The sequence below is a fragment of the Eutrigla gurnardus genome (assembly GCF_963514095.1).
Source record: "Eutrigla gurnardus genome assembly, chromosome: 5".
In the NCBI taxonomy this organism is placed as follows: Eukaryota; Metazoa; Chordata; class Actinopteri; order Perciformes; family Triglidae; genus Eutrigla; species Eutrigla gurnardus.
This window is the reverse complement of record NC_139919.1, coordinates 21,922,117-21,947,132: the sequence shown is the minus strand read 5'-3', so window position 1 is coordinate 21,947,132 and position 25,016 is coordinate 21,922,117. Positions and strand designations below refer to the sequence as shown.

The following is a 25,016-nucleotide window of genomic DNA, read 5'->3' as shown; positions in this document are numbered from 1 at the left end:
GTATTTTGGAAGATGACGTTTCTTTTTATAATTCAAGTTACAGCCATGCTCAGTGCTTGTGGGAAATCTTCTATTGGAATAACACCTGCGATGATGGATTTCGGCATGATTCCACATAATACGTCGGCTGGAATTAATGTGTTATAACGGACCAAAGATGACAAAGACAATAGGATACCGAGACTGGAGATGGCTTGCGCTTTGGTGGCATCATTTCTTTCTCTTGTGGAGTACAATAAACGGACAGACTCGTTACAGCATCCCGGAAGAACTAAAACAGGGTTCTGTGGTAGGAAATCTAGCCAAAGATCTGGGTTTGGGACTATCTGAGATTTTTGATCGCAAACTGCGCGTCGCCTCTGAGGCTGGTGAGCAGTATTTCAGTGTGGATGCGGGGAAGGGCGAGCTGGTGGTGAATGACAGAATAGACAGAGAGGCTTTATGCGGACAGAGCGCCAGCTGTGTGCTGCCTCTGCAGGTTGTAATTGAAGACCCGTTACAACTGTTTCGTGTTGAGGTAGAAATACAAGACATTAATGATAATGCGCCAAGATTCCCATCAAATGATATCACATTGGGTGTTGCAGAATCTACTGGTTTAGGCGTTCGTTTTCCATTAGACAACGCTATAGACCCAGATGTTGGGATTAATTCGTTAAAGTCATACACTCTCAGTAAAGATGAGTGTTTTAATATTAGAGTTAAAGAACTGGCTGGTGGAAGGAAAGTCCCTGAATTGATTTTAGCAAAAAATCTAGACCGAGAGAAAAAGGCTGTTCATAAGCTTTTGTTGACAGCTCTAGATGGAGGGAACCCAGTGAGGTCGGGTACAGCTCAGTTATCTATCACAGTTCTGGACATCAACGATAACGTCCCAACGTTTGAGAAAACGTTGTATAAAGTATCCATCAGTGAAAATGCTGCAGAAGGAGCATTTATAGTACAAACAAAAGCGACAGACATGGACGATGGTCAAAACGGAGAGATAGATTATTCCTTTGGCGCGCATACAACAGATAATGGTCTCTCTGTTTTCAGTATCGATTATACTTCAGGGACAATAGTTCTAAAAGGAAAGCTAGATTTTGAAACGACTTCAAATTATGAATTAGAAATCAGTGCGAACGATAGAGGCAGTCCGAGTATGGAGGGGCATTGTACTGTCCACGTTGAAGTGTTAGATGTTAACGATAATGCTCCAGAAATAATACTCACCTCGCATCCAAAGCCAGTGCGCGAAGACTCGCCTGATGGAACCGTAGTAGCTTTGCTCAGCGCCAGAGACCTTGACTCCGGTGTTAATGGTAAAGTAACATTACAGCTCCCGAAGAAATCTCCATTTGCCCTAAAACCATCGTTTTCTAATAATTACGCACTGGTTACCAGTGGTGCTTTAGATCGAGAAAATATTTCTGAATATCGCATAGAGATAACAGCCACTGATTCAGGCTCTCCTCCTCTGTCCAGTAATAAAATCATACCCGTCAGCATCACTGATGTGAACGACAACCCTCCCCGATTCTCTCAGCCCTCCTATAATGTGTATTTGAAAGAGAACGGGGTTCCAGGCTCTATTCTGTACTCGGTATCAGCGTCTGACCTGGATTTTGGTGAAAACGCTAAAATCTCCTACTCCATCCTGGACTCTAAAGTGCAGGACGTGTCCGTCTCATCGTATGTTTACATTAACTCAGACAACGGCAGCATCTACAGCATGCACTCGTTCGACTATGAGAAACTGAAGGTGTTTCAGATCCAGGTTCAGGCAAAGGATCAGGGCTCTCCGTCTCTCAGCAGCAACGCCACCGTCCATGTTTTTATCCTGGACCAGAACGACAACGCCCCCGCTGTTATTTACCCCTCCTCCGCCGCTCTGGGCTCCCTCTCTCACCAGAGGATGCCCCGCTCCGCTAAAGCGGGTCACCTGGTTACCAAGGTGACGGCCGTGGACGCGGACTCGGGCCATAACGCCTGGATCTCCTACAGACTGGCGGAGGCCACAGACGCCTCTCTGTTCACTGTCAATCTGTACACAGGGGAGGTGAGGACTAAACGCGCTGCGTCCGAGCAGGACGACTCCTCTCAGAGGCTGCTTATAGAGATCAAGGACGACGGAGAACCGGTCCAGTCCGCCACCGCCACGGTCTCCATCCTGCTGGAGGACGGCCTCCATGAGCCCATCTTAGACCTCCGACACAAAGCGGCCGAGCCCAGCAAGAAAACTGGCAGAATCACCCTTTATTTGATTCTCTCTCTGGCCTCGGTGTCCGTGCTGTCTCTGGTGACTTTTCTCATCTTAGCGGTTAAATGCATGAGGAGCAGCAGAAGCAGCGATAGTTGCTGCATGAGACGGAGCGACTGTGATGATTACAAGAACCCCAACAGGAACCTGCAGATCCAGCTCAACAGTGATGGGCCTATAAAGTACGTGGAGGTCCTGGGAGGAGACATGATGTCTCAGAGTCAGTCCTTCAGGTCCTGTATGTCTCCGATGTCAGAGTACAGTGATTTCACGCTGATTAAACCCAGCAGCACCACTGACTTTAAGGAGGTGATCAGTGTTCTGGATGCGTCTTTACCCGACAGCACCTGGACCTTTGAGAGCCAGCAGGTGAGCAAAAAACAATCAGTTATCTTAACAATGAATAAAAAAGATGATCATCAAAAATCATCCTATCTATCTATCTATCTATCTATCTATCTATCTATCTATCTATCTATCTATCTATCTATCTATCTATCTATCTATCTAGGTGTGTTATGTATCACGTTGTATACAGGTCGAGTTTTACAAGTAGTCCTGTATATTTGAACATTTCAGCACCACCAGAGTGGACAGCGACTGTCAAATGCAGCCACATTCATGCAGCGTTGGAACCAAGTAGATTTATTTACTCTCTACAATCATAGTGACAATAGATACTTTATATTGTTATGATCTCGCGGTTTTCTGTGATACTAAATTCAATTTCTTTCTTCTTCTTTTTTTGGATAGTGACTTCAGGGTGTTTTTAATGTATGGTTTACTCTTTTTTTTTTTTTTTTACAAGGTTTGCTCATCATAAATTATATCCAGTGATATTTGTCATGATCGTCAGGCTCACAACAAGAGTAGATACTACCACTTTAAGAGTGTCGATCAGTCTCCCCCTCATTGGAGGGTGGAAATGGATGCTGTGCACCAATAGGATTCCGAACTGTACAAAGCAATCTAGTCCCTGCCCCCATGCAGCAACCGCGCCGTAGCACTGAGAATGCAAAGAGCTCGAGGAGACAGACAGCAATGAGCTCGTATTTTTTAAGATTTAAACATGGATTTGAATTTACAGCCATGCTCACATAGTGTGGCATTTTTTTTTATTTGGGGGTATTTCCTACTATCACGGATTCCAACATTGTTATAAACAAGATCTCGATTGGATATAATGTGTTATAACGGACCGACGATGACAAAGAGAATAGGATACCGAGACTGGAGATGGCTTGCGCTTTGGTGGCATCATTTCTTCCTCCTGTGGAGTACAATAAACGGACAGACTCGTTACAGCATCCCGGAGGAACTAAAACAGGGCTCTGTGGTAGGAAATCTAGCCAAAGATCTCGGTTTGGGATTATCAGACATTTTTGACCGTAAAATGCAAGTCGCCTCCGAGGCTGATAAACAGTATTTCAGTGTGGATGCGGGGAAGGGCGAGCTGGTGGTGAATGACAGAATAGACAGAGAGGCTTTATGCGGACAGAGCGCCAGCTGTGTTTTACCTCTGCAAGTAGTTGTTGAAAATCCTTTGCGATCTCATCGAATCGAAGTGGAAATAAGAGACATAAATGACAATTCTCCCAGTTTCCTTACACAAGAGATTAACCTCAATATACCAGAATCGGTTGCACTTGGCAAATATTTTCCCTTGGAGAGCGCGGAGGACCCTGATGTTGGAAGCAATTCTTTGAAAACCTACTCCCTCAGCAAAAACGAATATTTTTCCCTAAAATTTAAAGACACAAAAAATGGTAAAGCTGTCCCACAATTGGTGCTAGAGAAGCCTTTAGACCGGGAAAAGAATGCTCTTCATCAGCTGCTGTTGACAGCAATAGACGGAGGAAACCCGGTCAAATCTGGTACCTGTACGATTATTATAAACGTACTTGATGCTAATGACAATTTTCCAGTATTCAATGAAAATGAATACAAAGTGTCTTTAAAAGAGAATAGCTCCAAAGGAACGTTTGTAACCAAACTGACAGCTACAGATGCCGATGATGGTCTTAATGGTGAAGTTCAATATTATTTCGGGTCCCGAACTCCTGACTCGGTGTTATCAACATTTGAAATCGATGATATAACAGGACAAATTGTGTTAAAAGGCGCTTTAGATTATGAGAGTTCTAAATCATACCTTATCGACATTACTGCTAAAGACAAAGGCATCCCCCAAATGGAGGGTCACTGTCGTGTACAGCTGGACATAGAGGATATAAATGATAATGTTCCAGAAATTGTGCTCACTTCAAAACCCAGTCCTGTACGTGAGGACGCACCAAGTGGCACAGTAGTGGCGTTGATCAGTGCACGAGACCTTGACTCCGGTGATAATGGTAAAGTGACGTTACAGCTTCCAAAACGGTGTCCGTTCACTCTGAAACCGTCGTTTTCTTCTAATTACGAACTGGTTACCAGTGGTGCTTTAGACCGAGAGAGCTTCTCAGAGTATAACATAGAGATAACAGCCACTGATTCAGGCTCTCCTCCTCTGTCCAGTAAGAAAATCATACCTGTCAGCATCACTGATGTGAACGACAACCCTCCCCTATTCTCTCAGCCCTCCTATAATGTGTATTTGAAAGAGAACGGGGTTCCAGGCTCTATACTGTACTCGGTATCAGCGTCTGACCTGGATTTTGGTGAAAACGCTAAAATCTCCTACTCCATCCTGGACTCTAAAGTGCAGGACGTGTCCGTCTCATCGTATGTTTACATTAACTCAGATAACGGCAGCATCTACAGCATGCACTCGTTCGACTATGAGAAACTGAAGGTGTTTCAGATCCAGGTTCAGGCAAAGGATCAGGGCTCTCCGTGTCTCAGCAGCAACGCCACCGTCCATGTTTTTATCCTGGACCAGAACGACAACGCCCCCGCTGTTATTTACCCCTCCTCCGCTGCTCTAGGCTCCCTCTCTCACCAGAGGATGCCCCGCTCCGCTAAAGCGGGTCACCTGGTTACCAAGGTGACGGCCGTGGACGCGGACTCGGGCCATAACGCCTGGATCTCCTACAGACTGGCGGAGGCCACAGACGCCTCTCTGTTCACTGTCAATCTGTACACAGGGGAGGTGAGGACTAAACGCGCTGCGTCCGAGCAGGACGACTCCTCCCAGAGGCTGCTTATAGAGATCAAGGACGATGGAGAACCGGTCCAGTCCGCCACCGCCACGGTGTCCATCCTGCTGGAGGACGGCCTCCATGAGCCCATCTTAGACCTCCGACATAAAGCGGCAGAGCCCAGCAAGAAAACTGGCAGAATCACCCTTTATTTGATTCTCTCTCTGGCCTCGGTGTCCGTGCTGTCTCTGGTGACTTTTCTCATCTTAGCGGTTAAATGCATGAGGAGCAGCAGAAGCAGCGATAGTTGCTGCATGAGACGGAGCGACTGTGATGGTTACAAGAACCCCAACAGGAACCTGCAGATCCAGCTCAACAGTGATGGGCCTATAAAGTACGTGGAGGTCCTGGGAGGGGACATGATGTCTCAGAGTCAGTCCTTCAGGTCCTGTATGTCTCCGATGTCAGAGTACAGTGATTTCACGCTGATTAAACCCAGCAGCACCACTGACTTTAAGGAGGTGATCAGTGTTCTGGATGCGTCTTTACCCGACAGCACCTGGACCTTTGAGAGCCAGCAGGTGAGCAGACGCTAAACTAATCTTATGTGTATATAGTCACACAGCATTCAACTCATTTTCAAATGTGATTTCTTCCTGCAGTCGAAGCGTTTTGATTTGATATGACACATGTTCAAAGAATTATAATACTCAGTTTTATTGTTTCCAAATCAATATTCAAGCTTTCCCATATTTACTATAAGTTTTTTGGTCAATGACATTTCTACACAGTTGCAACTGAACGTGATAAACCTGCCAGAAACAGTTCACTAAGTAAGAATAAATCAAAATTAAGCGTTTTCAGATTGCTATGGGGCTTTGTGAGAATGTCTCTTTTGATGATTGTCTCATTCAACAAGCAAAATAAACAAGTACATAGTGATGATATTGTAAACACTTTAATTGAAGTGTAAGCATAGCTGGAAGTCTAAATGTCCACTCCATTGCAATTTTTCGAAGTGTGATTTGCATTTTGTACACCTGGCAATATTGAGGTCAACATAACTATAGAAATTGCAATATAAATGCATTTACAGATATGTTATGGTCACACCAATGAAAATGAAGAGACAACATGTGTCTCCAATAAATAATCCTCTCCAATTTTCTGCAGTTTTTCACTGGAATAAGCATATTTTTGTGCCGTTACATAGAGTTTTGAATTGCAGTGCTGTCTGGAACACTTCACTGTTCCCATCTTATTGGATGCATGGGGAGAGGCTGTGCACCAATAGCGTTAGGAGCTGTACAAAGAGATCGACTCCCTCCCCCACCCATCCTCACCACCGTAGCCAGTACATTGCTTCGAGCCCGAGATGAGCGGAGGATGCGTTTAACACTCCGATAGAATAATACACGTTTAATTCGCAGCTCGTGCATGGATACGGTTATTTCTGGATGGAAGTTCATCGTTGATGGATTTTCACATTGACCCCTTTATGTTCCATGGGGAATAACGTCGTATTGTAGCGGATCGGGGATGACAAAGAGAATGGGATACCGAGACTGGAGATGGTGTGCGCTTTGGTGGCATCATTTTTTCCTCTTGTGGAGTACAATAGACGGACAGACTCGCTACAGCATCCCGGAGGAACTGGAACGGGGCTCGGTGGTAGGAAATCTGGCCAAGGATCTGGGATTGGGACTATCTGACATTTTTGACCGTAAACTGCGTGTCGCCTCCGACGCTGATAAACAGTATTTCAGTGTGGATGCGGGGAAGGGCGAGCTGGTGCTAGATGAGAGAATAGACCGGGAGGCTTTGTGTGGACAAAGCGCGACATGTGTTCTACCTCTGCAGGTTGTCATAGAGCACCCGCTACAGTTGAAGCGGATAGAAGTGGAAATAAGAGACGTAAATGACAATGCTCCGAGTTTTCTTAAAACCGATCACGTAATAGAAATCGCTGAATCCACCGTTGTAGGTGTGATTTTTCCCTTAGAGAGCGCAGAGGATCCCGATGTCGGGAGTAACGGATTAAAGACGTACACATTAAGCAAGGATGATTGCTTCACTTTAAGAGTTAAAGAAATCGACAATGGACGTAAAATACCAGAGTTAGTGTTGAACAAATCATTAGATCGCGAGAAAAAAGCCATTCACAGTTTAGTTCTTACTGCTATGGACGGGGGGAATCCGGTCAGGTCTGGCACTTCAAAAATAACTGTAAATGTGCTCGATATGAATGACAATGTCCCGTTGTTCGAAAATAATTTTTATAAAGTTGCTGTTCAAGAGAACAGTGCGAATGGTTCATTTGTAGTGACAACAAAAGCAACAGACATAGACGACGGTCCGAACGGAGATATCGAGTACTCGCTTGGTATTCACACTCCTCCATCAGTGCGTTCATTATTTCATATAGATCCCCAAACGGGAGATATATTTTTGAAAAAACAGCTAGACCACGAAACTCAAGCTTCATATCGAATAGACATTAGTGCGAAAGACAAAGGGTTTCCTAAAATGGAGGGTCACTGTAGTGTCCAGGTGGATGTTTTAGACGTAAATGATAACGCTCCAGAAATTGTGCTTACTTCAAAACCTACTTCTGTACCCGAAGACTCTCGCGATGGGACAGTAGTGGCTTTACTCAGCGTCCGTGACCTTGATTCTGGAGAGAACGGTAAAGTAACCTTACATGTTCCCAAACGTTCTCCCTTTACACTAAAACCGTCATTTTCTAATAATTACGCGCTGGTTACCAGTGGTGCTTTGGACCGAGAGAGCTTCTCCGAGTATAACATAGAGATAACAGCCACTGATTCAGGCTCTCCTCCTCTGTCCAGTAAGAAAATCATACCTGTCAGCATCACTGATGTGAACGACAACCCTCCCCTATTCTCTCAGCCCTCCTATAATGTGTATTTGAAAGAGAACGGGGTTCCAGGCTCTATACTGTACTCGGTATCAGCGTCTGACCTGGATTTTGGTGAAAACGCTAAAATCTCCTACTCCATCCTGGACTCTAAAGTGCAGGACGTGTCCGTCTCATCGTATGTTTACATTAACTCAGATAACGGCAGCATCTACAGCATGCACTCGTTCGACTATGAGAAACTGAAGGTGTTTCAGATTCAGGTTCAGGCAAAGGATCAGGGCTCTCCGTCTCTCAGCAGCAACGCCACCGTCCATGTTTTTATCCTGGACCAGAACGACAACGCCCCCGCTGTTATTTACCCCTCCTCCGCTGCTCTGGGCTCCCTCTCTCACCAGAGGATGCCCCGCTCCGCTAAAGCGGGTCACCTGGTTACCAAGGTGACGGCCGTGGACGCGGACTCGGGCCATAACGCCTGGATCTCCTACAGACTGGCGGAGGCCACAGATGCCTCTCTGTTCACTGTCAATCTGTACACAGGGGAGGTGAGGACTAAACGCGCTGCGTCCGAGCAGGACGACTCCTCTCAGAGGCTGCTTATAGAGATCAAGGACGACGGAGAACCGGTCCAGTCCGCCACCGCCACGGTGTCCATCCTGCTGGAGGACGGCCTCCATGAGCCCATCTTAGACCTCCGACACAAAGCGGCCGAGCCCAGCAAGAAAACTGGCAGAATCACCCTTTATTTGATTCTCTCTCTGGCCTCGGTGTCCGTGCTGTCTCTGGTGACTTTTCTCATCTTAGCGGTTAAATGCATGAGGAACAGCAGAAGCAGCGATAGTTGCTGCATGAGACGGAGCGACTGTGATGATTACAAGAACCCCAACAGGAACCTGCAGATCCAGCTCAACAGTGATGGGCCTATAAAGTACGTGGAGGTCCTGGGAGGGGACATGATGTCTCAGAGTCAGTCCTTCAGGTCCTGTATGTCTCCGATGTCAGAGTACAGTGATTTCACGCTGATTAAACCCAGCAGCACCACTGACTTTAAGGAGGTGATCAGTGTTCTGGATGCGTCTTTACCCGACAGCACCTGGACCTTTGAGAGCCAGCAGGTGAGCAGTTGACAGATTATTTTGACGTCTTATCATGATTTTGTAAAATGTCCATATTCAAATAAGATCGTACTTGTTTGTCTTCTAAAGTTTGGATTGTAAAAAGTGAAAATTGGCCTTTTCAGCCTTGTTCTCTTTCAGCCTCCTTTGCTGAAAAGCATGTAAGTAACACTGTGGTGATTTTTATTAAGTTGGCTCTAATTTTTACACTAAACAATCAATATTTCAGTATTTTCAACAACGCGTCCCTATGTAAATGCTTCAACTACTCCCAATTGCCAGAGACATGTTTTTATAGGTGGAAAGATTGGTTGAAATATGGCTTGGTTATTGTGATCATGGGAAACCTTTTAATATTTCAAATAACCATATGATGTGTCACATCAAGAAAGGCTTGAAATAAGGAGGAGGTTTTGACTTGTCTTACATCCATTAATATTATTTTCTGGGAATGCACACTTTATTTTATTGTTTGAATTGCATAACGTTTAAACAACATAGATGTAAAACCACAGGAATTACATGCTTGTGACAACTCTGACTCACAGCAGAGCATCTAGGCCGATCCCTTTCCCATTGGCTGCTAGTGCTGGGCTGTGCACCAATCACAAACAGAGTTGTACAAAGAGATCTACTCCCTCCCCCTTCGCAGCCGCAGCACTGTAAACGTTAACAATGCAAAGAGGACGGTGGGTGATGGGCTCGTTTCTCGGAGCTGGAGATAAATCGCCAATTTAAGCTTCAGACATGAACAAAAATGTTCCATGTTTTTATGGCAGTGTGTGATGCGCGTTGGAACTGGATATTAACTCCGATTTTCTCGATGGGAAATATCTTAATCTAACGGATCGGGGATGACAAAGAGAATGGGATACCGAGACTGGAGATGGCTTGCGCTTTGGTGGCATCATTTCTTCCTCCTGTGGAGTACAATAGACGGACAGACTCGTTACAGCATCCCGGAGGAACTAAAACAGGGTTCTGCGGTAGGAAATCTAGCCAAAGATCTGGGTCTGGGACTATCTGACATTTTTGACCGCAAGCTGCGTCTCTCCTCTGAAGCCGATGAGCAGTATTTCAGTGTGGATGCGGGGAAGGGCGAGCTGGTGGTGAATGACAGAATAGACAGAGAGGCTTTATGCGGACAGAGCGCCAGCTGTGTGCTGCCTCTTCAAGTTGTTCTTGAAAACCCTCTACATTTACACCGGATTGAGGTAGAAGTAAAAGACATAAATGACAATTCGCCTAGTTTCCATACAAAAGAACAGTCTTTACAAATATCTGAATCGGCCGCAGTGGGAACTCGTTTCCCGTTGGAGGGTGCAGAAGATTTTGACGTTGGTAGTAATTCGGTTAAATCCTATATTTTGTCTAAAAACGAGTGTTTTACATTAAAAATGAAGGAAGTCGAGGACGGCAAAACAGTCCCGGAGTTAGTGTTAGAGAAGCCCCTTGACCGGGAGAGGAAAGCAGTTCATCAGCTGCTGCTGACTGCGTTAGATGGAGGGAACCCCGTCATGTCTGGTACCTCGCAGGTAACAATCACGGTACTTGATGTAAATGATAATTTTCCAGTTTTTGATAAAAGTACATATAAAGTTTCGCTAGGGGAAAATACTGCAAAAAATACGTTTGTTATCGAAATCGCAGCAACTGATGCTGACGAGGGCCCGAACGCAGAAGTTGAATTCTCATTTGCCTCGCGGACTCCGGATTCTGTTTTATCGGTATTTGAAATAAATTCTTTAACAGGGGAAATCCGTTTAAAAGGAAACCTAGATTATGAAAAAGTCACGTCTTACAAAATAGAAATGTCTGCGAAAGACAAGGGCCTTCCCCGAATGGAGAGTCACTGTCGTCTACAGATAGATGTTGTTGATGTTAACGATAACACTCCAGAAATAGTTTTCACTTCTGAACCGCAGTCAGTGCGTGAAGACTCACCTACAGGCACAGTGGTGGCTTTGCTCAACGCACGTGACGCTGACTCTGGTAATAATAGTAAAGTGACATTGCGATTACCCAGAGGTTCTCCTTTCAGTTTGAAACCATCATTTTCTAATAATTACGCGCTGGTTACCAGTGGTGCTTTAGACCGAGAGAGCTTCTCAGAGTATAACATAGAGATAACAGCCACTGATTCAGGCTCTCCTCCTCTGTCCAGTAAGAAAATCATACCTGTCAGCATCACTGATGTGAACGACAACCCTCCCCTATTCTCTCAGCCCTCCTATAATGTGTATTTGAAAGAGAACGGGGTTCCAGGCTCTATACTGTACTCGGTATCAGCGTCTGACCTGGATTTTGGTGAAAACGCTAAAATCTCCTACTCCATCCTGGACTCTAAAGTGCAGGACGTGTCCGTCTCATCGTATGTTTACATTAACTCAGATAACGGCAGCATCTACAGCATGCACTCGTTCGACTATGAGAAACTGAAGGTGTTTCAGATTCAGGTTCAGGCAAAGGATCAGGGCTCTCCGTCTCTCAGCAGCAACGCCACCGTCCATGTTTTTATCCTGGACCAGAACGACAACGCCCCCGCTGTTATTTACCCCTCCTCCGCTGCTCTGGGCTCCCTCTCTCACCAGAGGATGCCCCGCTCCGCTAAAGCGGGTCACCTGGTTACCAAGGTGACGGCTGTGGACGCGGACTCGGGCCATAACGCCTGGATCTCCTACAGACTGGCGGAGGCCACAGACGCCTCTCTGTTCACTGTCAATCTGTACACAGGGGAGGTGAGGACTAAACGCGCTGCGTCCGAGCAGGACGACTCCTCTCAGAGGCTGCTTATAGAGATCAAGGACGACGGAGAACCGGTCCAGTCCGCCACCGCCACGGTGTCCATCCTGCTGGAGGACGGCCTCCATGAGCCCATCTTAGACCTCCGACACAAAGCGGCCGAGCCCAGCAAGAAAACTGGCAGAATCACCCTTTATTTGATTCTCTCTCTGGCCTCGGTGTCCGTGCTGTCTCTGGTGACTTTTCTCATCTTAGCGGTTAAATGCATGAGGAGCAGCAGAAGCAGCGATAGTTGCTGCATGAGACGGAGCGACTGTGATGGTTACAAGAACCCCAACAGGAACCTGCAGATCCAGCTCAACAGTGATGGGCCTATAAAGTACGTGGAGGTCCTGGGAGGAGACATGATGTCTCAGAGTCAGTCCTTCAGGTCCTGTATGTCTCCGATGTCAGAGTACAGTGATTTCACGCTGATTAAACCCAGCAGCACCACTGACTTTAAGGAGGTGATCAGTGTTCTGGATGCGTCTTTACCCGACAGCACCTGGACCTTTGAGAGCCAGCAGGTGAGATGAAATCAATACAGTCGTACACTTACTTTGCAACTGTTTATCGTTGTTTACATTTTTGTAAACTTGAATATTGTTTTGGCCTCTGGTAACGTAGTTTTGGGGTTTTTGAAATGTCTGCATTTGTCTTTCTTTTCAGCAGCTTTAATTAAACTTATTGTTTCGCGTTCTAGTGGTATTTCCCTTTCCCACACATAGTTGACACTTACACTGTTACATCTTTCCATTTTATGTTATCATTTTGTTCAGGTATTATCATTTTGATAAAGCAAACAAGATGTCGAGGTATCCATAACTACGTCTTTAGTTGCATGACTTATGTTGCTTGCGTAGGCTAATATCTATTTGCAAAGAGGATTTCAACTTTTTATCCTGACTAATGTTGGTTTCTGTTTCAAATGCCAAAGCTCAGATTGTGTAGCTAGCAACGTTTGTCTTGGCAGTTTAGGATCTTTAGAATATTCCTGTATAGTTAGATGGATGCCATGTTGTTTCAGCACCACACGGTTGGACAGCGACACACTGCTTTCTTATACAGAGCTAAACTTTCAGTACACGCTGCATCATATCACTTTTTTTCTTATTCAAGTCATTAAAATAGTTGGTTTCATCAAAAGAACACAGAAATTATTTGTTTATAATCAGATTGTATTTTATTTCCGTTAACATTGGCGTTGTCAAACAGCTGACATTTCTCTCACCCTTACTGCATCAAGGCAGATTCTATCAAGGCCGTGTGTTGATAAGACCATTACTCACCCTCCTTATTGAGAACATATGTCTTTAGTTCAAGTCGGAACGTTTGTCAGTCAATTTATTATTTTTATAGAGAACTGCAAGTATTAGCTTGCTTTCATCTTATATGATGTTTTAATAAGATGTGAATTGAATATCGTAAAATATATATTTTTGATTAAAGTGTTCATTTTTTCAACTTCTTAATGTTATTACCTTGATTAGTTGGCAGCAATCATTTAAAAATATATTATGCAGAGCAGATATGGGGTTTTGGAAGTAAAATCCTTACATTTTTCATCAGATGTGTGAATTCTATAGAGACGCTTATCTCTCAGATCCGATATTCTCTAATGTTACATTTGTCAAAAGGCTTTGCGACCTCGGGGTGTGCACTAGCTTCATGGGCAGAGTTGGCTCTTTGTGATTGGATAGCGAAGATGGATGCTGTGGACCAATAGGATAAAGGACTGTACAAAGAGATCTACTCCATCCCCCATTCTGTCTCGCCGCGGTAACCCTCCACAGTGCTCTGTGCTGGAGAGGAGATGCGCTCATCGAAGGCTTTCGGAATATATCTTTTATTACTAAATATTTAAGGATTTATTTGCTTCGCAGCGTCCACTCTGTCGATGGCTTTGAATGTTCGGTCGTGTTGATGAAAACCTCGATGGGAAATAACGTATTCTAACGGATCGGGGATGACAAAGACAATAGGATACCGAGACTGGAGATGGCTTGCGCTTTGGTGGCATCATTTCTTCCTCTTGTGGAGTACAATAAACGGACAGACTCGTTACAGCATCCCGGAGGAACTAAAACAGGGTTCTGTGGTAGGAAATCTAGCCAAAGATCTCGGTTTGGGACTATCAGACATTTTTGACCGTAAGCTGCGTGTTGATTCCGAGGCTGGTAAGCAGTATTTTAGCGTGGATTCGGGGAAGGGCGAGCTGGTCGTGAATGACAGAATAGACAGAGAGGCTTTATGTGCACAAAGCGCCAGCTGTGTGCTGCCTTTACAGGTTGTTACAGAGAATCCGCTACAGCTACATCGGATAGAAGTAGAAATAAGGGACATAAATGACAATTCACCGATTTTTTCAACGGAGGAGCGATCTTTAAAGATAGCAGAAGTTACTGCCACGGGAATACGCTTTCATTTAGAGACGGCTCAGGATCAGGACGTTGGTAGTAATTCGGTAAAATCCTATACTCTTAGTAAAGATGAGTGTTTTAGTTTAAGGATAAAAGAGTTGTCCGGTAATCGAAAGGTGCCGGAACTTGTACTAGAAAAATCACTTGATAGAGAGAAACAAAGCGTCCATCATTTATTGCTGACAGCTTTAGACGGAGGAAGTCCTGTCAAAACTGGAACCACAAAAATCATAGTTACTGTCCTCGACAATAATGACAACGTGCCTGTTTTCAAAAAGCCGTTGTATAATGTAACCGTACATGAAAATAACATCGCTGGTTCTTTACTTGTAAAAGTTGAAGCAACGGACGCAGACGAGGGTGTTAATGGGGAGATTGAATACGCATTTGCTGAGCATACACCCCAGTCCCTGTTATCTATATTTCAGTTGGATTCACGGACTGGAGAAATTTCCTTGGTCGGTCAGTTAGATTACGAAAGCACCCCAATGCATGAAATAGATATCGCTGCAAAAGATAAAGGCGTCCCTGAGATGGAGAGCCACTGTCGTGTGCAAGTAATAGTAATAGACGTTAATGATAATGCTCCAGAAATAGTTCTCACCTCAAAACCAAACGCAATACCCGAGGACGCTCCGAGAGGCACAGTGGTAGCTTTAATTAGAGCACGAGACCTTGACTCCGGCGATAACGCCAAAGTGGCGTTAAAGCTGCCAAAAGGTTCTCCTTTCAGTTTGAAACCGTCATTTTCTAATAATTACGCGCTGGTTACCAGTGGTGCTTTAGACCGAGAGAGCTTCTCCGAGTATAACATAGAGATAACAGCCACTGATTCAGGCTCTCCTCCTCTGTCCAGTAAGAAAATCATACCTGTCAGCATCACTGATGTGAACGACAACCCTCCCCTATTCTCTCAGCCCTCCTATAATGTGTATTTGAAAGAGAACGGGGTTCCAGGCTCAATACTGTACTCGGTATCAGCGTCTGACCTGGATTTTGGTGAAAACGCTAAAATCTCCTACTCCATCCTGGACTCTAAAGTGCAGGACGTGTCCGTCTCATCGTATGTTTACATTAACTCAGATAACGGCAGCATCTACAGCATGCACTCGTTCGACTATGAGAAACTGAAGGTGTTTCAGATCCAGGTTCAGGCAAAGGATCAGGGCTCTCCGTCTCTCAGCAGCAACGCCACCGTCCATGTTTTTATCCTGGACCAGAACGACAACGCCCCCGCTGTTATTTACCCCTCCTCCGCTGCTCTGGGCTCCCTCTCTCACCAGAGGATGCCCCGCTCCGCTAAAGCGGGTCACCTGGTTACCAAGGTGACGGCCGTGGACGCGGACTCGGGCCATAACGCCTGGATCTCCTACAGACTGGCGGAGGCCACAGACGCCTCTCTGTTCACTGTCAATCTGTACACAGGGGAGGTGAGGACTAAACGCGCTGCGTCCGAGCAGGACGACTCCTCTCAGAGGCTGCTTATAGAGATCAAGGACGACGGAGAACCGGTCCAGTCCGCCACCGCCACGGTGTCCATCCTGCTGGAGGACGGCCTCCATGAGCCCATCTTAGACCTCCGACACAAAGCGGCCGAGCCCAGCAAGAAAACTGGGAGAATCACCCTTTATTTGATTCTCTCTCTGGCCTCGGTGTCCGTGCTGTCTCTGGTGACTTTTCTCATCTTAGCGGTGAAATGCATGAGGAACAGCAGAAGCAGCGATAGTTGCTGCATGAGACGGAGCGACTGTGATGATTACAAGAACCCCAACAGGAACCTGCAGATCCAGCTCAACAGTGATGGGCCTATAAAGTACGTGGAGGTCCTGGGAGGAGACATGATGTCTCAGAGTCAGTCCTTCAGGTCCTGTATGTCTCCGATGTCAGAGTACAGCGATTTCACGCTGATTAAACCCAGCAGCACCACTGACTTTAAGGAGGTGATCAGTGTTCTGGATGCGTCTTTACCCGACAGCACCTGGACCTTTGAGAGCCAGCAGGTGAGCAGTGAATAAAAGAAACAATGCCATACACATTTATTTATTTATTTATTTTTTGTAAGATTATGACTTTAGCTTTAACTGCAAAGAAAGAACAACTTTTGCTTTTACTGGAAAAGTAATAATAACAAGGTATTCAAATGGATCCCTTTACATCTAAATATCACATTTATATAAATAAAATTGCAGTTTACGTAGTTGACTTTTGTGGCACAGCTTCCGTTGTCATTCCACCTGAAGAATGTGTTGCATGTTGAATAGCTTTTAGAGCTGAGCGTTTCAGCACCACAGGAATGGACAGCGACGCTGTCCCATGAGGCGCACGTTACTAGGCTGCTGTTAATGGCTCTCACTCAAGGGGTAACAATGAAAATGCATGAACGTTTAACTACGTGACTTAATAACTATTCTCAATCACGTGACCTGGACTCATTGACCTAAACATGGACACCGATCATGGTATTAATAAATCAAACCAAATACATGCAAATCCGGTCTCATCACATCAAATGTATAATTGTAATATCCAACCATTCATTGTGATGCATGTTTTTGGTTTAAATGTATGAAAGTCATGAGAATTAGAATGGCATCTGCTGATAGTCACCTTCTCTTTCATGACAGTGCAAATGGGTTAGTGTGTCTTTAACGATGTTGCTCAGTTTCCCTCTCATTGGCTGGGAGAGATGGATGCTCTGCACCAATAGCATTCAGAACTGTACAAAGAGATCTACTCCCTCCCCCACGCAGCCTCAGCACCAAAACCACAATGACCGGGGTGGGAGGAGAGTAGGTAAAGGGTTAATAGAGTCGGAGTATACGGTTATATATTAATTGTATCTTTTACCATGAACAGGCGTCGTTTTAACGGAATATATCACGCTCTCGGAATATGGATTTTGACTTTGTGGTCGCTGTTCTTGTGGATTGGAAATGATGCAGTATATTGAATCCGGGATGACAAAGACAATAGGATACCGGGACTGGAGATGGCAGGCTCTATGGTGGCATCATTTCTTCCTCCTGTGGAGTACAATAAACGGACAGACTCGTTACAGCATCCCGGAGGAACTAAAACAGGGCTCTGTGGTAGGAAATCTAGCCAAAGATCTCGGTTTGGGATTATCTGAGATTTTTGATCGTAAACTGCGCGTCGCCTCCGAGGCTGATAAACAGTATTTCAGTGTGGATGCGGGGAAGGGCGAGCTGGTGGTGAATGACAGAATAGACAGAGAGGCTTTATGTGGACAGAGCCCCAGCTGTGTTCTACCTCTGCAAGTGGTTATCGAGGACCCACTACAGCTGCACCGAATCGAAGTTGAAATACGAGACATTAATGACAATTCTCCAAGTTTCCTTTCAAATGAATTATCTTTAAAATTAGCTGAATCAGCAGCAGTAGGCACGCGCTTTCCTTTGGAGAGCGCAACGGACCACGACGTTGGAAGCAATTCGTTGAAATCATACACTCTTAGTAAAAATGACTGTTGTTCCCTCAAAATAAAAGAGATAGAAGGTGGTAAGACCGTCCCCGAACTCGTGTTAGAAAAGCCTCTAGATCGAGAGAAAAAAGCTGTTCACAAAATATTACTGACCGCATTAGATGGTGGGAATCCAGCACGATCCGGAACCTCGCAGATAACCATAAGCGTGCTAGACATAAATGATAACTTCCCGGTGTTTGAGAAAAACCTTTACAAAGTCACCCTGGGGGAAAAGAATCCAAAGGGAACTGTTATTATCAAGCCCAAAGCAACAGATGCAGATGAAGGTTTAAATGGTGAGATCGAGTTCTCCTTTGGCTCCCGGACACCAGATTCTCTATTATCAATCTTCGGCATTGACCCTTTAAGAGGTGAAATCACGCTGAAAGGGGAGTTGGACTATGAAACTACCAAGTCGTATGACATTGATGTAACTGCGAAAGACAAAGGAAGCCCTGAAATGGAGGGCCACTGTCGCGTGCAGATTGATATAACTGATTTTAATGATAATTCTCCAGAAATAGTTTTCACTTCTCAGCCAAAACCAGTACGCGAAGACGCACCAAGTGGCACGGTAGTTGCGTTGATCAGTGCGCGAGACCTTGACTCCGGTGAGAACGGTAAAGTGACGTTACAACTCAACAAAGGCTCCCCTTTCAATCTGAAACCTTCTTTTTCTAATAATTACGCGCTGGTTACCAGTGGTGCTTTAGACCGAGAGAGCTTCTCAGAGTATAACATAGAGATAACAGCCACTGATTCAGGCTCTCCTCCTCTGTCCAGTAATAAAATCATACCTGTCAGCATCACTGATGTGAACGACAACCCTCCCCTATTCTCTCAGCCCTCCTATAATGTGTATTTGAAAGAGAACGGGGTTCCAGGCTCTATACTGTACTCGGTATCAGCGTCTGACCTGGATTTTGGTGAAAACGCTAAAATCTCCTACTCCATCCTGGACTCTAAAGTGCAGGACGTGTCCGTCTCATCGTATGTTTACATTAACTCAGATAACGGCAGCATCTACAGCATGCACTCGTTCGACTATGAGAAACTGAAGGTGTTTCAGATCCAGGTTCAGGCAAAGGATCAGGGCTCTCCGTCTCTCAGCAGCAACGCCACCGTCCATGTTTTTATCCTGGACCAGAACGACAACGCCCCCGCTGTTATTTACCCCTCCTCCGCTGCTCTGGGCTCCCTCTCTCACCAGAGGATGCCCCGCTCCGCTAAAGCGGGTCACCTGGTTACCAAGGTGACGGCCGTGGACGCGGACTCGGGCCATAACGCCTGGATCTCCTACAGACTGGCGGAGGCCACAGACGCCTCTCTGTTCACTGTCAATCTGTACACAGGGGAGGTGAGGACTAAACGCGCTGCGTCCGAGCAGGACGACTCCTCTCAGAGGCTGCTTATAGAGATCAAGGACGACGGAGAACCGGTCCAGTCCGCCACCGCCACGGTGTCCATCCTGCTGGAGGACGGCCTCCATGAGCCCATCTTAGACCTCCGACACAAAGCGGCCGAGCCCAGCAAGAAAACTGGCAGAATCACCCTTTATTTGATTCTCTCTCTGGCCTCGGTGTCCGTGCTGTCTCTGGTGACTTTTCTCATCTTAGCGGTTAAATGCATGAGGAGCAGCAGAAGCAACGATAGTTGCTGCATGAGACGGAGCGACTGTGATGGTTACAAGAACCCCAACAGGAACCTGCAGATCCAGCTCAACAGTGATGGGCCTATAAAGTACGTGGAGGTCCTGGGAGGAGACATGATGTCTCAGAGTCAGTCCTTCAGGTCCTGTATGTCTCCGATGTCAGAGTACAGTGATTTCACGCTGATTAAACCCAGCAGCACCACTGACTTTAAGGAGGTGATCAGTGTTCTGGATGCGTCTTTACCCGACAGCACCTGGACCTTTGAGAGCCAGCAGGTGAGCAGTTGACAGAAGTCGTTGTGTGATAGAACGCCCCTGATATTTGTTTTTTCATATTTTTCAAAAATCCAGTTGCAAAACGCCATTTGTAGGTATATCTTTGCTTGACTGTTATACTTAAAATGTGTGTTTTCTGTAATGGAACCAAATCACACAACCTGGTTTGAAGTAGATACCAGAGTTCATGGCTTGCCTTTGATCAGCATGAGGGTTGCCATTCCAGTTTATAAACCACGTGTCAGAGCACATTTTCTTTTTTAATACATTCTTGTTAAATATCAAGACAAAATTAAGATGTTACTGGTACTTTAATATTTTGGCTACATGTTTGCAATATAATATTGGCCTAACATATTGGCCTAATATTTTTTACATGTTAGGAAACAATACTTTTATACAAAACTATTTCTGTAAGATAGTGTGAGATTTAAAATGTTAGCTAAAACATATTATCATTTTAATGTTGGATTACCTCGTGTAAAAATAAGGTTTTTCTGTCCATTCTAAATGTTTAGTTTAAACTAGTTTGTGTGTCATCGGTATTTTCTCTCTCTCTCTCTCTCTCTCTCTCTCTCTCTCTCTCTCTCTCTCTCTCTCTCTCTCTCTCTCTGTCTCTCTCTAACTATCTTTGGGTCTACTAAACTTGCATTGTTGCAACAATAATACTTTATTGTTGATGTTTCTTCTCAAACAAAACGTAGTTCTTTAATTTAGGCTACATGGTCGGTAAACTGCCGCCTTCGTTGTATTTTATAGCTTGCATGTATTTTTCTAACACTTTATATAAAGTCCCGTTTTAACTTTCCCTTTTCATAGACTTACGGTACTGGGAAACCAGTTTGGAAACCACGCCCCCCTGCGGATACAAATAGCATTGCGATAAATAACAGCTGTTTGATACGCCGCTGTGTTTGGGAAATGAGGAGCTCGCTCTCTTTTTCTCTGAATGTTAAAACTTTATAACAATAAGTTACCAACTTCTCTCCATATTTTCTTAGGTTATGAAAAATAGCATTATCTACATTAAAAGCATATTCCTCTGTTATGCCGTTTCCATTGCCCTCTCAAACGTTTCCATGAAGATCTAAGTTGGTACTTGCCTGTCAGTGCAGTCACAGTAAAGTTTGCACTGTGTGTGTGTGAGCTGTGTGACAGAGCTGGTCCAGCCCTGCCTCCCAATGAGGGGGAGGCCTCTGTGGCCTCTCCCCGCCCATGTGGGGAGTGAGGCGGAGGAGACAGAGCAGAGAGTTTTAGCGAAGGCAGAAAATACTTGGATTTTCGTCCTGGTTTTTTTCTTAAAAAGACGGCCGACATGATCACATCAAAACTTCCCATCGCTCTATTTTTAAAACGGAAATGTTTATTAACAAGCCCGGCCGCCTCCTGTTAACATTACTATGGATACGTGACGGCGAGAGAAGAAGTTAACAACTTTCCCATTCTCCGATCCTCGGAGCGCAGCACAATGGACTCCAGACAGAGGAAGCGCTCCGGAGGAGGGAGGCTGTGGAGGCTTTGCTTGTATCTGGCTTCCATCTCCTGTACGTCCGCTCAGCTCAGCTATTCCGTATCGGAGGAACTAAGCCCGGGCTCTGTCGTTGGGAATATCGCTAAAGATTTGGGACTTTCTGCTCAGGGGGTTGTTCAAAGGAGGCTGCGGGTGGTCTCGGACTCCACGACGCAGTACTTTGAGGTAAAGCAGGTCACCGGCGAGTTGGTCATCAAACAGAAAATTGACAGGGAGCAACTGTGCGAATTAAGCTCCGCGTGTTCATTACACCTTCAAGTACTCCTGGAGAACCCTTTAGACATTCAACGCGTCGTGGTTGACATTCTGGATGTGAATGACAACGCGCCGCAGTTCTCCACCAGGAACATCTCCCTGGAGATCTCCGAGGCGGCCGCACAAGGCACGAAGTTCCGCTTGGAGAGCGCACACGACCCGGACGTGGGCGCCAACTCGTTACGCACTTACCACCTCGCAGCGAATGACTTTTTTATTCTGAATGTGGAAACTAAAAGTGACGGCAGTAAGTTTCCAGAGCTGGTGGTGGATAAACCTCTGGACAGGGAGACGCAGGCCTCGTTTCGCCTGTTGCTCACTGCTGTAGACGGGGGGCAGCCGGAGAAATCCGGCTCAACACTTATGCTCATTAAAATATTGGATGTAAATGACAATGCGCCCGTCTATGACGAGCCGGTGAAGAAAGTTAGGCTATTAGAAAATGTTGCACGGGGCACTTTAGTGACACAATTGAACGCGACTGACGCAGACTCCGGTAAAAACGGAGAGGTGTCTTTCCTGTTTAGTAAATACACACCTGAACGCGTCCTCGACCTTTTCAGTGTGGATTCTAAAAGCGGGGAGATCCGTGTGAAGGGTGATGTGGATTACGAGAAAGCTACCGCATACCACATCACGGTGCAGGCCAGGGACGGAGGCTCTCCTGCTATGGAGGGCTCCTGTAACGTCATAGTGGACATCATCGACGTGAATGACAACGCACCAGAGGTGACACTGACATCACTGACCAGTCCTATCAGAGAGGACTCTGCACCAGAGACTGTGATAGCCCTCATAAGTGCCAAGGACCTGGACTCCGGTGTGAACGGGGAGGTCAGATTATCTGTCCAGCCAGGTTTGCCATTTAAACTTAATTCAGCCTTTGGCATGCATTACAGCCTCACCACCGCTGGAATCCTGGACCGTGAGACTGTCCCAGAGTACACGGTGGTCATCAAGGCCACCGATGCTGGTTCCCCTCCCCTTTCGTCACAAGCCACCTTTGTGGTGAAGCTCTCTGATGTGAATGACAACGCCCCTACCTTCACTCAACCTTCGTACTCTGTGGACATCCCGGAGAACAATGCCCCTAGTGCCCCCATCGCTGCTGTGTCAGCCACCGACCCGGACCTGGGCGACAATGCTCGCATCTCCTACTCCATCTTTCCCAGCATGGTGCAGGGTTCACCCATCTCGTCTTATGTCTACATTAACCCGGAGAGTGGCCACATCTACAGCATGCGCTCTCTGGACCATGAACAGCTCAAAGCCTTCCGTATTGAGGTGCAGGCCCGGGATGCCGGGGTGCCCCCAAGGACAGCCAATGTCACGGTGCATGTGTTTGTGGTGGATGTGAATGACAATGTTCCAGTGATTGTACACCCCACCTACCCAAAAGACAATGGATTACAGTTGACTGTGCCCCCATCTGCTGGCCCAGGGCACCTTATAAATAAGATTGTAGGGGTGGATGCAGACAGTGGGCACAATGCATGGTTGTTTTACTCCATCGCCCCTGGACCAAATGCTGGCATGTTCCGTGTTGGGGCACACACCGGTGAGCTCCGCACAGCCCGCAAGTGGGCAGAGGAGGAGGAGGGCTCGTCTTATGACATCGTGGTCATCATCCAGGACAACGGTGACCCGCCCAAGTCCAGCTCTGTGAACATTACAGTTACTGTGGAGGAGAAGGGCACGGCCAACGAATCTCCAGCACGCCCTCGCCACACACCCTTCTACCACCGCACTGGGATGTCGGACATCACTTTGTACCTCATCATATCTCTAGCCTGTGTGTCGGCCGTGTCCTTCATCACCTTTGCCATCCTCATGGTACGCTGCCTAAGGCACCGGGACCCAGGGATGGGAGACTCGGACTGCTGCTGCTACGGTCGCCACAGAACCTCCCGCTACCATCAGAGGCCGGGCAAAGACTTGCACCTGCAGCTCAATACTGATGGACCCATTCGCTACATGGAGGTTGTGGGAGGACCCCAGGACCCGCATACACGCACTTACAGGCCCTGCTACTCCACTTTATCCAGCCGGAGTGACTTTGTTTTTATGAAGACACCCATGCTGAGTCACAACAACACACTCAACATGACACTCAGCAGGAAGCACCTTATGAACTCAGTCAGTGAGGTGAGGGATTAAAGCAAGCATGGCATTGTTGGGATATGCCAATGTGGCATAAGACCAATATTTCAGGTGCTTCAGTATCTGCATACGCGTTTGAGAAATGCAAAGTATTAGAACACAGTTTTGTTGCTTTAACTCTTGGCAGTAGAGTGTCTCACGTAGCTCTGCAGCATTTTAACTGAAACCTCACGTTTTAACGGGAGGATCCCTCTCTCTACATGGTGAAACAACAACTCTTAGAGCTGTGTCGTCCTTCTGAACTAGTTTGGGCAGAGGAAAGAACATCTTAATATTTCATCTGACCTGAGGCTAGGAAATGTGGTTACTATCTCTGACTTCCAGTAACCAAATAACAGAACGGAACTGTTGTGAATTGATAAAAAATATTCAGATGAAAAGAAAGTCAGGCAGAAGGAAGGTAGTTGGAGAAGAAATGTCAAAGGAAGGGGAGTGCTCCTAACAGATGGAGAGCAGGAGACGGATGAAAAAATGCTGCAGTGTTGGCTCAGTGGAATGGCTGAGAGACAGAGGGGAACAGACAGGGGTGAAGGAGAGGAAAAGGGCCAAGGAAAGAAAATGGTGAGAGGGATGGGGTGGGGGGAGACAAAGAATAAAGCAGTGGCTGAAAAACAGGAATTCACGGGGTCAGTGGCCTGACCTCTGACTTCCTGTTGTCCTCAGAACCTTTGGTTATTGGATCCAGGACTCTGTATCACATGAGTGAGACTGTTTTTGACTTCTCCACAGATATTTCTATTTCCCAGTGTCCGATCTTCGATCATAAATTCAACTGTTTCCCATGTGTTCAGGGTGAGGTGTAAAGCAAAGCTAACCAGAGATTAATTACATGCACAAGGCCCGGACAACTGATTTAGTGTTTTGATTCAAAGGAAGCACTGTCAGATAGAATATGGGAGAGAGTGATGTCACCAGTCACTTTAGGGGATTCAATGAAGCTCTCATTCTTAACCCATTCATCCTCAGGGTTCAACGTCAACCATGTTTAATATGGACTTTGAAGGTCATTATGTTGCTTTGGTGATTATATCCATAAGATCCCCCCTGTTCCTCACAAGTCTGTGTTATTTAGACACTGTGAGCTGAATTAGATTGTTTTTGAGGTCAGCAGGATACCATCTGTCTCCTTGCTCTAGTGACACGTGT

General features: G+C 46.0%; 2 protein-coding genes and 2 pseudogenes across 27 annotated transcripts in view; all 4 read left to right on the top strand.

Moving 5' to 3' along the window:
* LOC311013232 (protocadherin gamma-C5-like) overlaps positions 1 to 25,016 on the top strand; it is a gene marked incomplete at its 5' end in the record, with an annotated part of 293,577 nt that overhangs the window by 257,565 nt on the left and 10,996 nt on the right. Inside the window, one exon of one of the 24 annotated variants that reach the window (XM_084009252.1) lies at positions 13,980 to 16,513. The exons of 15 other annotated variants lie outside the window; for them this stretch is intronic. In XM_084009252.1, the coding sequence (XP_083865378.1) occupies positions 14,060 to 16,513 (2,454 nt within the window). Of the gene's footprint in view, positions 1 to 13,979; positions 16,514 to 17,407; positions 19,925 to 21,152; positions 23,856 to 25,016 lie in introns of those variants that run through there. 8 more of the 24 variants (XM_084009251.1, XM_084009236.1, XM_084009254.1 and 5 more) reach the window with 8 other exon arrangements.
* Positions 9 to 3,188, top strand: LOC311013299 (protocadherin gamma-C5 pseudogene; annotated as a pseudogene). The gene is made up of 2 exons: positions 9 to 2,629; positions 3,099 to 3,188. The product of its transcript is annotated as a protocadherin gamma-C5 pseudogene (transcript).
* LOC311013298 (uncharacterized protein) lies at positions 3,350 to 9,324 on the top strand (the record flags this gene model as incomplete). The annotated part of the gene is made up of 2 exons (XM_084009350.1): positions 3,350 to 5,910; positions 6,941 to 9,324. Exons 1-2 carry the CDS (start codon positions 3,426 to 3,428, stop codon positions 9,322 to 9,324), a joined length of 4,869 nt encoding a protein of 1,622 aa, XP_083865476.1. The 5' UTR covers positions 3,350 to 3,425.
* LOC311013242 (protocadherin gamma-C5 pseudogene) lies at positions 10,010 to 12,630 on the top strand (annotated as a pseudogene). Its single transcript has one exon. The product of its transcript is annotated as a protocadherin gamma-C5 pseudogene (transcript).